The following is a 15,780-nucleotide window of genomic DNA, read 5'->3' as shown; positions in this document are numbered from 1 at the left end:
GTCCCGGTCCCTGTCACAGCGGAAAGTGGAGTACCCTTCGGGGAGCTCGGAGTTTAAGGGGGTCATCCCGTGTGTCGGGTTGGAGAAATCGATTTTTTTTTTTGCATGAATTGTATCTATATATAGTGGACAATATGTGGGCAAAGGGATTTTCCGATATTCCGAGTCCTTCAGAAATTACAGGATTAAACAGGTAAGGAGTTTGCAGCCGCGGCTAGAGTACTCGACGAGAAAGAGCATCGTATCTTTTTTTACCTGTTAGTTTTTTACCTGAGCCTTATAAATTTGAACACAGGTGTAAATATAAAAAGATGGAAAACCAATCAATTGTCTAAACTTATTTGCTGTTTGGAATAAAAAGGATAATCCAGTCTAGAATGAACACTGAAAGGCTTTCAAGCTATACTCAGTTATATTTTGTTGTAAGTATTGTGCTGTTTGTGTGTTCATTGATTTTTTTAAATGGATCGTACAAAGGGTGATCGCTTTAACGTTGAACGTCATGCTCGCACTAAAAAACGAGTATTTCATGGGAATCGATACTTATCAGAGAAGAAAAAGGACTTCGCATCAACATCAGGAAAGAAACTTTTAGCAAGCATGAACCATGGATGTTCCAATTGCGACAAGTTTTGTATATCGTATAATATATTGGATTTGCTGGAGTTTTCTCCGGTATTTCTTCAAATTTCTGCAAATAATAAAATATACGTAGTAGTAAAAAAGGAATACGTAGGACATGTCGAGAGAAGAATGGGAACGCGGCTTAGAAATGCAAAGAAGAATCACAAAGGCATTGGTGGAAAAGGGGCTGCAAAACTTACTGATAAGGACCTAACTACATTTTCTGGGCTAGCTATTCGTCGACATGCAAATTCGATAGAAGGAATGAAGCAACAAATTTGGGAAACTTTCTTCCATAAATGTTCTACGGACGAAAATCCTCAGCATCAAATTTGTCCAGCAGGCGAGGACAGTTGGTGCAAATGGCGCAAAGCTAAAGGAGAACCGGATAGTTTCCACCACGAGAAGGCACCTTTGACTGAAGAAGTTCCAACAGTCATCAAACGAATGTACGAAGATTTGTCACGAGATGATCTCTTGAACAGATGTTTAGTAGCAGAGACCCAGAATAACAATGAGTCGTTGAATGCATTGATCTGAACTTTCGCTCCTAAACACCTTCATTCTGGGGCCAAGGTCATAGAAATAGCCACTTTTCTGGCTGTAATTGTTTTCAATGAAGGATTCAATGGCATTCTCAAAATCCTAGTGACAATGGGATGTCAAGTTCGTCACATGTATCAGGTTTATGGCGACCGCCGTAATGAAGCGCGAATTTGGCGGTCCGAACGACGATCGACTGACCTCTCTAAAAGAGCCACAATTGACACCAGAGAGCAACAATCGGCCTTGCAAGACTTTTTTGAAGAAACGGAGGGTACTCTCTATGGACCAGGTATAGCAGATTAATGGTGAGCTAAAATTTTACTGTTGATAATCACAGTTAAATTTTCAAATGAGTTTTTCTCGAAACTGCATCTTGAAAATCGGCTGCCACCATAGCTCAAAATCTATCTAACCAAATTCTTTGAAATTTTCACGGCTTCTTTAGTACATATTTCTACGGTCCGCAAACTAGGATAATTGCAATCGGACGGGTAGTTTTTTTTTATTCATAAAAAAAGCCGTAAAAAAACACCAAAATCCAAAAAATTAAGTTTAAAAGCCCACCAAAAATTTAGCTTTTAACATTTTCTAATTATCCTAGTTTGCGGACCGTGGAATATTGTCCACATTAAAATGCCGTTTAGTTTTTTTCCCTCAGATGAACACAGCGCCCTCCAGCGTGGCAGCAGAAAAACACCTTTTTTTGGAGATGGGTACATAAATTAACTCCTATTCCGAAAATTAGCTATGAAATCAAGCTGAAAAATGTATCACATATACTAGAGATATCAATAAACATATGCTGAAAAAATCACGTTTCTATCTTTATCCAGTCCTTCAAAATAATTTTTCAAAAAAGGGCAAAAAAAACGGCCTTCACACGGGATGACCCCCTTAATATAGCATCGTCCAGCCAGGTTTGGGAGATACACATGGCGTGGTGTTGCTGAGCCAGCACGGACAAATTGAAGGCCCCCAGCTTGTTTCTTAAACCCCTAACGTCCTGATAAAACAGGCAGACGGCGAACATGGATCCAGTTATATAGCTCGGTGAGGCAGGCGGGTTGCCCTGAACTTTACCCGCGAATTGGGGCGCTTGTATGGCTTGATGAATACACCTTCAGGCCAGAAAGAAGGGTTACCGAGGACGTCATCATCGTGTGGATAAGTAACCCTGAAAGATGCAATCACCCGGTCGGTGTTGTTGTCTTTTGTGAGTTTAATGCAGGACAGAGGAGAAAGTAAACCAACTTTGCCTTTTATATACTCCAGAACATCGTCCGTAGAAGTTGTGAACGTTAGCCTGGAGATAAAGAGCTGTTTAGGTGGGAACGCCACCTTTAGCCACTCATGTGGATAGACGAAGTGCTAGAATATATGGCAGGAAGCGGAGCTTCGTTGGCGACAGGAACGATGTCAAAAAGTGTGGCGGCTGTGTTCCGATTTGTGACTTGCTGAGGAGACTGCGGATATTGTTCCGTTGTAGGCGCGATGGAGCGAAACAGGATCGTAGGCTCGGTGGACGGTAACTCGTCGCAACCCTGATGTAAAAAGGCATTGAAGGCGAATTCAACACAGATTCAGAGGCCTGGTGCACTCCTGAGATGATGTTCAGGCTACACTGTTATGCATAGCAGGAAGCGCTTTTTCGGAAGTCACAGTCTCGTCTAACGAATTCTTGAGCCCCCGGGAACACGACGGGATGACGACGTCGATCACTGCGTTTTTGGCATTGCACCAGTGTTGCGGTTCACAATTTCGGCGGAATTCAGTGGCTGTGCTGAATTGGTGAGCTTGGTATGGTCATCCTTGGCAGAAGGAGAAGTAGGCACAGCTGAAGGTACAGTAGATACAGTAGAAGCCACCGGTAGAGGGAATCCTTTTGACTTCGGTACCAAAGCAGAGCGTTGAGCGCTGAACGGTGGCCAAGGTCGAGGACTGTTTATTGAGCAACTGTATTGCATCAGACAGCGTGGAGCCATGGCAAGCGTTGCAGCGATAAGAACTTTTTTAACGAACTTTGCTCGAATCTCTAAGAATACTGCAGGAATACCTAGGCATTTGATGTTGTAAGATTTCCCGCAGTAAGCGTCGCAATCGAGGAACTTAGTTATTAGCCAGTTGACCTTATGGCAAACTTGCTCGATCAGTGTACCGCCAGTGATGAGCTGGTGGAAGTTGCATGAAGCTGTGGCCATTCGTTATTGTTATTTTGCGCCGGAAAACCATGTTTCCCCACCACATCCGAACATGGTGTTATTAAAGCCCACCTTGGCATTCAGATCACCTATCACAATTGCAGTATCATCTTTATGAAGTTCCTCCTGGAGTGCATTGAGTTACTCATAGAAACCTTCTTTTCCTTTGTATCGGAAGTTTCTATTGATCTATAACACTCCACTGTTATGGTGAACATTAATCCGATACCTTAAGGCTTGGTGCACCCAGAGTTTCACAATCTTACATCGCTTAACCCCAGAATTGGAGCAAGTGAAAATTCTGTGGAGCCTTGGTGCCATCGTTAAATATCATTCGAACATTCCAAAATACAATTATAAACCATTGACGAAGGCAAAAAGTCGTATGATTAGTTCGCTTCCGATTGTAGACCATTCAGTTAGTGGCTTTATACAATAAGAAGTATATACTTTGAGTGAATCCAGAACCCCTCAATTTACAGGTGAGCCCCTACCTCCGTGGGGAACTGACTTCTCATCTTAATAGTAAGTACTACTAGTTTGGTTGTACGTCGTTGTTTGGTCGTACTTCCTAATAGCTGTTACAGAGTCATTTAGATTACAATAACTCTTACCTTCTCGTCTCTGAGTTATCACCACGTATTGAAGATTATTCGCACGAATTCTTTCTAGTATTAGTTTTCCGCGTTCATACCCCGATATTTCATAAAAACTCTTGTTGATTGGCTCCTTTTAAAGGGTGAATATAATCAACATCTTCCCAGAGCCCAGAAGATTCTCACAATTGTTTTGTTTTTCTATTTTCGGTAGCACAAGCCTATTTGGAGGCCGTACTCGAGAGAATTTGATTTCTAAACTTTTTGCCCGATAACGCCAGCAATAAATTCCCTTGAAGCTCTGTGATTCAACGATTACACCTGGGTGTTAGATGCTGACTGAAAACATCACCCGATAAACAAATTCAATCATTAATATTAATTATCGCACGTCATTAAAGCGTCTCAAGCCGAGCGAGAAACTAAATGTGATATGTCGACCAGAATGCCATCAATCAGAGTCGACGACGAAGTCAACATCTTCAACAACAGATGATTTCTCACCCAGCTAACTGCATCCAAGCTTTTCTGCATATGCTCTAAGAATTGAATATAAAATATCTTCTGTTTGTATATATAAATAACATTAACGAAACATCATGTTTATCTTTTTTTGCGTTGCGGTCTTAGGCGCAAAGTCTCTAGACATTCTAGAGGTTAGTCATGTTCATCATGATGCCTTCTACTTGCTGAAATAATTTATTTATTTGTATCAATTTTATGACTTCGGCGACCATCATTTCGATTTTATATCTTGCTTTTGTAGCGTCTTCGTTTTCCTGGCAATTCGACGAGAGACATTCATTCATTGTCCGCGGATGCGGACTATTTCGCAATAGATCAGTACGTAGTGTTAGGTGAGATGTTTTTGAGATATGAGCGAGTAGTTGTAAATGTGCACCACTGTAAAATAAGTAGAGAACGATTCAGGGCTAAGGAATTCTGCTCGAGATCCATTGCCAAAAGATAAATGCGAAAATGTCGCATTGTTCTTTGCGGCCAATGGTACCATAAAAACTAAGAAGACTTAGGAAAATTTCGGATTTTCAACAGTAGCCTGGGTGATCTGCCCGGCTATTCTTAGAGCTCGAAGCCCTCAGATGGCTGCTTAAGGAGACACTTTTCAAAGTATCTTTGAACGCTAATAGCCAGCAGGCTTTGTTTTATTACTTTTTTTATGCTCAAGCGATAGACAATATTCTAAATTTAGTATGCGATATTCGGTTCCTCGCTTCACACACCCAATACTAAGCCCATTTATTATCCCGCCGCAAGGCTCAACTAAATTTTTTTTGAGTGTCGAACGCTCAAGAATGTCAGCGGTAGATAGATACGCGCTTATGGATATTTTTGACATGAGAAAGAAAGCAATCCAGGCCATTATGTTATACAATTAACTAAACCATTAATCATCAGTAATATACATAGTTCCGGTCTATTTAAGCAGTTCAAACCAATAAAGATAATCAGTTATATTAGGCCGAAAGTCACTAAAAATGGAAAATCTCATCAACTTTTGATGTCAATAATATATCTTTCATTTATATCATAATTTGGAGTAATTGTCCATATGCATATATTAAAGTCATTGGTAATGCATATATGAATTTCAGAACTCCTATATTCAACTATGTAGAATCTTTCCACTTAGGTTTTTGTCCCCTCTTCTTTTATAACATCTTATTGGTACTTTTCTGCAGGTGTGTATCCAAGTGCAATAAACATATTTGCAGCTCATTTAATTCGCACTCAGTTTTCACTTGACATTCTAATTAATTGCGAATACGGTGGGAAAATTCGTATCGATGAAGGTCAGCGAGAATGACCGTGGGGTAGGTTTTTTCTAAAGATGGTTTACAATTTATCAGTTGTCTAATGGATAGTTTTCTTCTGTTTTGAATATGCTTCTATCATAAAAAATTGCATTGTGATTCCTTGGTGTGTAGAGGCAGGGTAAACCGTTGTCTGGTATTTACTATGTGGGTTTAATTGCTTTGACATAGACTTCCTAACCAACACCGAAAGTGAATAACGCTCGAAGTAGAATTCTTTTGTCATTGAGGCAATTAACACAACAAATTATTTCACACATTATATGATTCCCCCTAGCTGTCGATCGTCCCATCATATTTCCCTTTTTATGCTCTCCTCAATATGAAGCTGTGATTTGAATATGATTATCAAAAGGAATCATTACCTTTCGCTACAAAAATCTTTGTTCTTATTAGTGAAAGGCATTATTTGTGGAAGTGGAGGAACCTTTTAGCCTTAGAATACATCTGATATTTTCCATATTAGGAGTGATTGAGTCAAATTATGCAGTTAGACAGACAGAAAACATTATTAGGAAACACCCAACCGAAAATTCGAATAAATCAGGATGATACCGTTGTAAAATCTAGTCCTCAAAATCTTTCGCCCGATATCTTCCCAGGGCCGCTCCTCCAAATTCATCATAGCTGCATCATTACAATGTAAAGTTCCACAACAATGCAAGTTACAGGGCTAGAAAGTTCAGTGCAAATCATATTACTTTTGACAAATTTATAATAGTTGGTAAATGTAAATTTACAATACTGCAAGAAATCGTAAAATGTTAGTGTCATATTAAAGCATATAGTTTGACATACTACATAAACACCCATATGCAGTGCGTGACTCTTTCCTTTGGATTTAAAGGACTGAAAAATCATTTATCTCAATAAATAATATGAATTTTGAAAAAAATATATTTTCCTATAGTTACTGACACAGATTATGTTATAAAGACTTTCATGCCTGTTGTTCCGACGTGCACGACTTTGGATTTGCCAGCCTGTTTGCCACTGGCATGGAGCCCATGACATTGCCCTTGCCAGGAACACCAATAGTCTCTGGGCAAATTTGCCCGGATTATTCCATTTCGAATTCACCTAACTTAGTTGCCCATTAAATCCTACTGCATCCTGCTGCACAGCCATTGGCTACTTTTTCGCACCCTTTTTTACCATGCAATTGATGTCAGTTTGTTGTTACCCATGCCGCCTAGCATACGTTGGCGTGATGTTAGTTCTCAAGGAAGTCTATCTTCGAAATAGTTATGCTACCCATTCTTTGCCTGGCAAATAAAGGTAGACTTCCTTTTAGAATCGATAAGGTCGATGCACTCCATATCGGCGGCACCAGTTACCAAAATCATCCCTGCAAAGGCGCTCTCTCTTACAGGATCGTATTGTTCAGGCGTCGCAGCACATTTGAAGTATGCCAGCTCTGATTGGACGTTGGATAGCTGAGAATAGAGGATAAATTCGGCAATATAGATAGGAACAAAGAATATTATTCTATCGATAGTCTCACTCGCATAAAATTAAATTTCCTTACGAGAACGAGAATGTTATTTTATTTTCGTTCCTAGGATGGAGAAACGAAACCGTCGGTGTAATAAGTGTTGGTTTTATTGGCGGAAGCCGGTTACATCTTGATCTATCTTCTTATAGACAAGCTGGGAACATTTGAGTAAACATCTTTGGTCTTTGGCAGTGGATTATTCACACATTAAGAAAGGGTAATAGTTCCACTGCAGGTTATACTAAAAAAAGAAGAAAAAAAAAAGAAAGAAGCCACTATCCCAGTATGGGTGATGAGTGGTTCACCTTAGAGCTGCATGACGTAGAATAGTTTAGGAGGATAACAAGCGTCTTGGGAAATCATGAGGAAGCTAAAAATCATTGCGCTGGAAATCTGGCCGCAAAACACATCCCAGTCCAATAAAGTTCTTCTAGTTTTTGTCCCATTCAGAAGCGGGGTCGGCTCGTCGTTCCTGGTTGCGCCAATTTTGTCAAAGGCCTGAGCAGTCACAAGTCTTTCAAATAACCATCCAAAGTATCAAGCCACCGTTCGTTGCTTCGACCGGCCTTTTGGTTGTTTACCATCGACTTCGATGTTCAGACCGCTTTTGACAACAGAATTTTTGCTAACGGGAAATTTGTGACCGAATCATCGACCTTTCTCGCAATTCTTCCACGATCGGTGCAAATCCATATCGATCGCGAATATCATTATTTTGGAAGTGATCATATTACGTTACACCACTTATCCAATGCAACATCTCCATCTCCATTACCAGGAGACGTCGTTCATTGTTTTTTATAGTTGGCGAAGACTCAGAACCACCACCAGGCGGACGACACTGCGGTAAATTTTGAATTTGAGACGGACACCAGTTATGGAACGCCTCTTCATGCAGGTACTGCCAATGAGTGAAGCAATTTCATAACGCAGTTTACCATTGATCTGAGATTTTTAAATCGTTGAGAAGAAGAGAGTTCTTCTCTCATGATGATCGGTCATCAAAAAATAAGTTTTATTCAAATTCAATCTAAAACCATGTTAAACGAGGTGATCATTCCATTTGCTCGAGATCAGCTTTGCTATGAGAGGCTATGAAAACATCATCTGCAAGGCCGCAAAGGCCGTTGGGCGTTATATGGCCCGTGTGACAGTGTCCATAACAGGAATAAGGAGGAGTGCTGAGAGGGCGGTTCCTTGAAAATCGACTGAAACACGAAGTCGTTTTGATATGGATCACGGTAGAGGAATCTAGCTCAACGCACGAACTCTTTTAGTACTAGGTGTTGTTACTGCGGTCTGCACGGGGCACAGACCTATAGGCGGCCATGCCGCCGCAGTCGGCATACCCTACAATTCGCTTTGTCGAAGCTGCGGAGAAGAGGGGAAAATCCTCAGGCATTTGTTTTGTGATTGCACAGCTCTAGCTAGAGTGATGTTACGGAGACAGTAGACCATTCTTTGAGGACTTTAGAGATATCACTCGCTGCATGGTGGGAGAGTTGCTTTCCTTCGTTAATGCTGCGGTCTGGCTCTGAAGATCGGAGCCGGTTGGACTTTGTCCCCTTGCTCTCATAAAAGCAATCGTGGTCTTACGAACTTGTGGCATCAAAACGGTGTATCGGAACGCTAATTGGGCTTCTCGGAGTGGCCACTGATGCCTAGCTACCTACTAGGTGTTGGCGCAGAGCATATCAGATTAGTTCGTCTTTCACGGGGTCAAACGCTTTCCCCAGATCCAGAAATGCAATGTAAAGAGGACGATGCTTCTCATGGTGTTTCTCCATGAGTAACCGCGCAGCGTGGATACACCAGTAGTTCCGCAGTTCTTGGCAAAACCGGCCTGATTTACGATTATTTGAACGATTTTGTGAATACAGTTGCCACGAATGCGTTCAAAAGTCTTCGTGGTATGGGATAACAACTAGTTCGGATGGTATTTTGAACCCTGCTGGACTGCCTTTCTTTTTCCCATATTGGAACTGTGGTACTTTCTTGCCAGTCAGATGGTGTTTCACCTTTTTGAATAAGCCGATTGAAGAATTCATTGAGCCGCAGTGTTGGGTCCCAGCTCCTCGCTTTCCAGGGCTCAGATGCGATGTCGGCAGGTCCTAGTTTTTGATTATATTCTTTTCATTGCTTCCTAGATTTCAGGGGCGTTACTAGGTTGAATCGGTTCAGATACCGGTCCAAAATATAGAAGTGATCAGGTCGCTCTCTTTTTCTATGTTTCTTATACTGCTGGTTAGTTTCTCCTATATGTTAATAGTTCATGCTTTAATTTTTTCTAGCATATTATATATTATCTCCCTGACGAACTCTATTCTTTTTTGGGTAGAACCGGTGAATTCGTTTATGCACCGAGCGTTGGACTTCGGCACTGGTAAGCCGTCGAATCGCAAATACATCCCATGGCCACTATACCTAAAACTATTTCTTGTTTTGATTTAAAATTGTGGGATTTCTGATTTCATTATTCACTTGATGACGGACCGGGACCATTGGAGAGAAACTTTTTTCCACTTTTTTTGGTCTACGGGCCATTTATTTTATTTTTTTTTAACCCACTAATCCACCTTTTTTTCACAATTATTCGCTTTTGGTTCTTCCACCTTAGCAAACCAACATATAACCTTGGCGTAAATTCAATATTTAAAACTGACCTATTCAAGGGACCTGGTAATTAAAATCTCAGGCATTCAGGAAAGTCCTTCCTTGCTTAATATAGCGTCTTTTAGAATATCAATGCTGCGTAGCAAATCCGGCGTCTTCTGGTTTGGTGTTGATGCTGAAAAATCTTATCTCCAAACAGTAGTACAGACAAAGCCATCCCTTCGGCCTCAACCCGAAGTCGGATGCTATCCCGAATCCTGGTGACAACAGATTATGTTAAGTTGCGCTGCCAGGCGACTGGGCTCTTGCCCTGAGGTTTTTCGTTAATTGGAATTCGGTGTTTATTTGAAAAATGCGGATTCCATTAGTCGCATCTTAGCCCTTTCCAGTTCTGCCCTTAAAACCATACATCGCCCCTGCCCGCAGTATATGCAACGCTCTTTTCAGTCGCATCACAATGCAGGCAGAGAATGGAAATTTTTTTTTCTTTGCGGGGTTTCCATTTCGTGGCCGGCAGCATGTTGCCCACCTGTCAGATCAAGTGTTGCAGACGTGCGTCCCTAGATTAAACATCGGCAACACTGTGTGGAGGCTTTCAGCATGGAATCCTGCATATTATTCAACGAATTCGGACTCCCATGGATGTTGTTCGGTAACTTCCACCACCTTTTCAGATATTGGTTGCCTCTAGACACTCACGGTTTTGTTTTATAAGACAAATTTTCGCAAAAACATATAGACTAAGGTGGGTACTGGAGTATATAGTGGACTGTTAATTTCGACCATCTCCAGATCTTTTAGGTTCTTGGAGTAGCAGCCCAATGTACCATTATAATTGGTGAATGTTGATGGCCCCGATGTCTGCTTCCTTGTACGCCTGATTATGACAATTTTACAACGTAATCTCCTTCGTATCGAGAACTTCTATTTAACAGCGTAGCTTCTCGTTGTTAACCCTTTTCGGCGGTTACCACCGTAACTCCAGAAGTAGTGATTTTGCATTATCAGCCTTGTAATTGTTGTACGACTTAATCGTCTTGTCAGTCTGTTTGTCTATTAGTCAACTTGCCACGTGCAACTTCCTTGGAAAATATTGAAGCTATTGCTGCGAAATTGTACTGGAATATGTGTTATGTAAAGTACTGTCATACTTGTTACTTTTCGGCGAATTTGACAAGGCAGGGGACCATATTCAATCAGGTTTTCTTTTCTCAGTATCTTGTCGCCAAAGAACCTTAGGCAGGAGCGCGTCGGACAGAAAGTAGGTAACATTATTTAAAACTTCGATGCAACTCCCACTATTTTTCACAGAAATCCAACAAGTCAGATTTGGTAGTTTTCCACTTAACAAAAACCAAGGGTTGCCTATGATTAGTTGTACTTTGGTACTGTGGAAGCTGTCCGAGCTGAATTAAGCATTTTGCGATCAGATTCTCATGACCGTATGCTTTTTTCATTCAGTTTGGGAACAACAAAACCTTTTGGGTCCACTCCCATTCTGAACTAAAATTGCTAATTAATGAATAGTATCTTTCCGCTTTGAGACGTCATCCATATACCTTATTCAGAACACACGGTTATAGTATAAGCCTTCGCAGTTGCTTCTAGATTTTCCAAATTGTTGTTCTAAGCACTTTTCTTTACTTAAGAATTTTTTGTGTAATGTAATAGCGATAGTTGAATCATTGTGGTAACTTAACGCTGAGATTACCTCAAAATTGCCTAAATTTGTTTCTATTTATAGCGGAAGATATCTTTGAAAGTAAAGAAGTGAAGCATTATTTGAAATACTACTCATTTGCATGAAACGTGGAAAATCAGTTAACTCCGTGCATAATATCCATCATTATTCGTATCCTCCCAACATAATTCCCAATGGCTTACCTCAATTCGCACACATTAATTTTCCAAATTCTTGAATCTCTACTTGCAGACACAACAGCAAACTCTAAACAAACCAAACGATGATCTACGAAGAAAACGACCGGAAGCAACAAGGCCAAATCATATTCTCCTCTTCACCATCATAAATCCATTTTATCCAATTACAGTGGTGAGTACTCATGCATAATTCGATTTTTTTCAAGTTTTTTATCACCTGTCTTTCGGTAGTTGTTTTATGTCTCTGTTGGTTCTGTTCGCCTACAGAATAGAAGGAACAGTTATCCAGGTGATTCTGAACAATTTTCCACCTTTAGGTCATGTGAATGTTCAATCTCAGTGTTGTGCACGTCGAATACTTTTGCTTGGAAGACAATGGACAATAAGATATATTCGTATGCAATTGGGTTGCCCCGGAGTATACCAGGCGTAAAAACTGACGAAGTTTTGTTGCGCCCGGCGAGTGGGGTCTGTGTAAACAATAGGGTGGAATAATCAGGGCGTGAAATTGCACATGGTATTACGATAATGGTCGTGGTGCAACAATTTACTATATTCATGGAAGAGTTTAGGTCAAGAGGTAGCATATGTACACCTAGAAGTAAGCCCAATTGACTGAAACTAATGTCTTCTGAGTTGAGTAAAATTGTGTTGAGAAATCGAAAGAACAGCTCAAGTATCTTCGTGCACGTATGTATTGTCTCATTTTTTGCCTATAAAAGGTGACTCTAAATTAAAAGTTCTCAGCATGTCATTCAAAATAAAATGTCTGTCTTTTCATCTCAAGCCCAGCTCATCGTTTCGTTGGAAGGTACTTGACATTTTTGCGGTTAACGAATACTTTCTGCTCAATTTACTGTTGTAATCGCGAATTGTAACAAACAATCGTAGATTACCGCAGGAAATTACGAATTTCATAGATTATCTTTTCGGTCCGCCGTGTCGTAAGTACACAACCCAATACTTTCAGAGTCTCCAAAGGTTGGCCCTCTCTTTTTGAGCCTTGCATGCAACACGTACGTTCGATGAAAGCTACACATCGCATCTCTTCAAATACTTGAAATAATTGTAATGGTTCAACTGTTTTTTATAAAATTGCTGAGTGGCATTTCGAATCTCAAATCTGAATCATTTGAATCGGTGTCTAGAATGTGAAGGGTGGAGACCAGCCATCCATCCACTTTCGTTGTCGTCATCGTGTCTTTGTTGCGGATGGTGGATTTGTTGTAAGTTGTTGCCTTTTAAAGCCTCGTTCAGACAGTCGAGTGCGAGCACTAAGTGCACTTTCGTTAGAGATCATGCTCAATTGACGACGACGCTGGAAATTTACGTGAGTAAATGACGTTGAACAATTTGTTGCCGTGTTGTAGCCTGTTGCAGCATTGGCATCGTTGTCCAACGCCTGAACAGTGTTAGCTTCAGTGACGAGGTTGTGCGGTTACCGGTTACTTGGCTTGAAAAGCTCACCAGTAGTCAAAGAGTGTAACCAGCCACTTTAAAATGAGATCAGGTAAACATGAACGAATTAAAGATAGAATGAAATAAAGCGAAATAAAAATAGTGAGGAGATAGGTGAAGTTGGGGATAAAATGTTAGGTAGGCAAAGATGGATTTTCGTTCACAAAATGATGTTGTCAATATACTTGAGAACACGAAAGTTGATACAGCCCACAATTAAATTGAAATTTAAATTAAAAAAAAAATGCTATCTTTTAAAAACTTTGTTCCGACGGTAAAATGGGGTGGTTTCCTGCAAGAAAATGAAAGGGTATGAAGACCTTCGCCTGGCACGAACTCCTAGCTGAACCTGTAAGCTGAAAAGCATCACCCCCATATTTCGTTATTTATAAATCAACCCGAAATCACATTGCAAGCCATCTGCAAATGGCGCAACAAATAGGTATTTACCCACACGTACAATAGAGTAGTTAGTATGATATATGAATTCGCCAGGCGAACTTTATAGAGCAACAAATAGTTCTTCTAGAGCCTGCATTTCGACGATAGCAATATTTATGTTCGGAAAGTTTTGCCCGATGCCACGTTCAAAATTTTGTTTTCAGTTGAATCTTGTGGAGCCACGTAGTGAGAAGGATTGTATGTGTTTACTCCTAGTGTGTATTTTGATTTATTACAACAACGAGAATTCTAACTGGTGCAAGGTGCAACCTTACAGCAAAAGTAGTATCCCTTACTCTTGTAACTCGGTTGGTTCTACGAAACTATTATTACATCCTACGTTGAAACTAGTTGAATATGCTTTTTTGCCCACAAATGGACTTTAAACTTTTGCGGCCGAGTCAATGTTGATTATCAATTGGCAAATCATCAAACTGTCTAAAGGAAATTGCCCCCAAATAAAACCGGGGACTTACTTTATTGCAGTTGTGAATAAGCCAAAATTTGGAATACATAATATTTCCAAGAGAAATTGTAGTGCGTCCTAAGGAACTACAACTATTTTGATAGCTGTGGTGTACTTATTAACTAAAGTATGTCGATCAGTCCCGTAAGCGACAGAAATTTTAGGATGTTTTCTACTTCCAGGTTTGTTAGCCTTGCGTGTGTTGCTAGATATTTTGCCGGTGTATTATCCTAGTTTGTACGAGTGCCATACATTGTCTCAGAACATGCCTAGAGGTTTCGCTACTCTCCTCACAACCTGCAAAGGGTGGTTGCAGATGTCCCTAGGTTTTCTAGCTGGTAATTTCGCCTGGTGAGATCTGTGAATATTCCCGCTACGATCCCAAGGTTCTTGTTGGTGAATTTTAAAGACTTATGCGTGCATTTTGGTTGGTTGGTTGGTTGGCACCCTGGATTGTTCCATTCCTAGCAAGTTCGTTCAGGGTAGCTTCCTCAACCGGTGATTTTTTTTCCTCGAACCCCTTCTTAATTCCACAGATGGGTCTAGTTCAGTTAGCGGTGTTTCTGCTCCCTGACTGGCCAGAACATTAGCTGTCTCATTACCTTACCCAATAAGGCCTAGAATCCAACTTATCAAGACATTCCCACACCAGTCTAGAGTTCATCTCCATGGAGCTGAGTGCTTTGTTAGTTAGGGTCGCAATATTCTGCTGTGTATAGTTGGAGTTTAAAGTAGCTACATCTACCTTTGATGTAAATTTCCACCCGTCAGTTGCTGGCTTAAACTTCAGGGCGTTGCCATTGTCGGGAAATTGACTAGAAAAAATGGCAACTTTTTTCCCAGTAGGCATTTTCCTTCGTTGTTGATATCTACGTAGTTTCTGGTTTCCTATTGAAAACGAACATGAGTCAATTCTAGAAGTCCTTTCAGGGATAGAAACGCAAACCAGTCTTTGAAGTTTGTATAATTCCCTGATTGTCCTCCCGAGTTTGGATCTCTCCGCCCAAATTTATATCGCATATGTATTGGATCATAAAAGCCATCGATGTTGAACTTGGGACATTATATGCTCCTAATTCGGCCAGAGGCGGTGGATGTAACACGCCATCGAAGACGAGCAACCATTAGATAGTGACGCCTTTCGAGTCCGATGACAGCGTCTCGTTTGCTACACACATCCTTAAGACAGTTTCTAAATCTACTGTTGATCACAAAGAGTCAATCTCATTGTTCGTGCGGTGTCCGTCAGTTGAAATCTAACTAACTTTATGGCAGGCTCTATGATCGACCAATGTGCCACCAATGATGAGTCCCCAAAACCCCCCTAACCAAAGTGTTATCGGAGGTTCAAATATGCGTAATTATTGAGAGAATTTTTTCCCACAAATTTCTATTACTTTTAGTTATTTTTACGGCAAATAGGGAAGGCTTTGAGTGCATTCTTAAAACCAAATTCACAGAGGTTGTTTTTGGTCTAGTGTTATTTCTAAATATTTAACCTCTGTTTTCTGTCTAGTGTAGTGAGTCTTACGTGGTCAAGGTTGCGCTCCCTTGAGAATGGCACTACCGCGTCGTTGGCCAGATAGATACCCAGCCGCGTCCTCCTGTATTATTTACTATTAATTCTCAA

General features: G+C 40.6%; 1 protein-coding gene across 13 annotated transcripts in view; it reads left to right on the top strand.

The window, feature by feature from the left end:
* LOC119655946 (heterogeneous nuclear ribonucleoprotein L) overlaps positions 1-15,780 on the top strand; it is a 440,324-nt gene that overhangs the window by 51,387 nt on the left and 373,157 nt on the right. For all 13 annotated transcript variants that reach the window (XM_038062140.1, XM_038062139.1, XM_038062138.1 and 10 more), the window contains exon 2: positions 11,838-11,957. In XM_038062140.1, the coding sequence (XP_037918068.1) occupies positions 11,838-11,957 (120 nt within the window). The remainder of the gene's footprint in view (positions 1-11,837; positions 11,958-15,780) is intronic.

Source organism: Hermetia illucens, chromosome 4, assembly GCF_905115235.1.
Source record: "Hermetia illucens chromosome 4, iHerIll2.2.curated.20191125, whole genome shotgun sequence".
Taxonomy (NCBI): domain Eukaryota; kingdom Metazoa; phylum Arthropoda; class Insecta; order Diptera; family Stratiomyidae; genus Hermetia; species Hermetia illucens.
The sequence above is the reverse complement of the archived record's forward strand: the minus strand, read 5'-3'. Positions and strand labels throughout refer to the sequence as shown.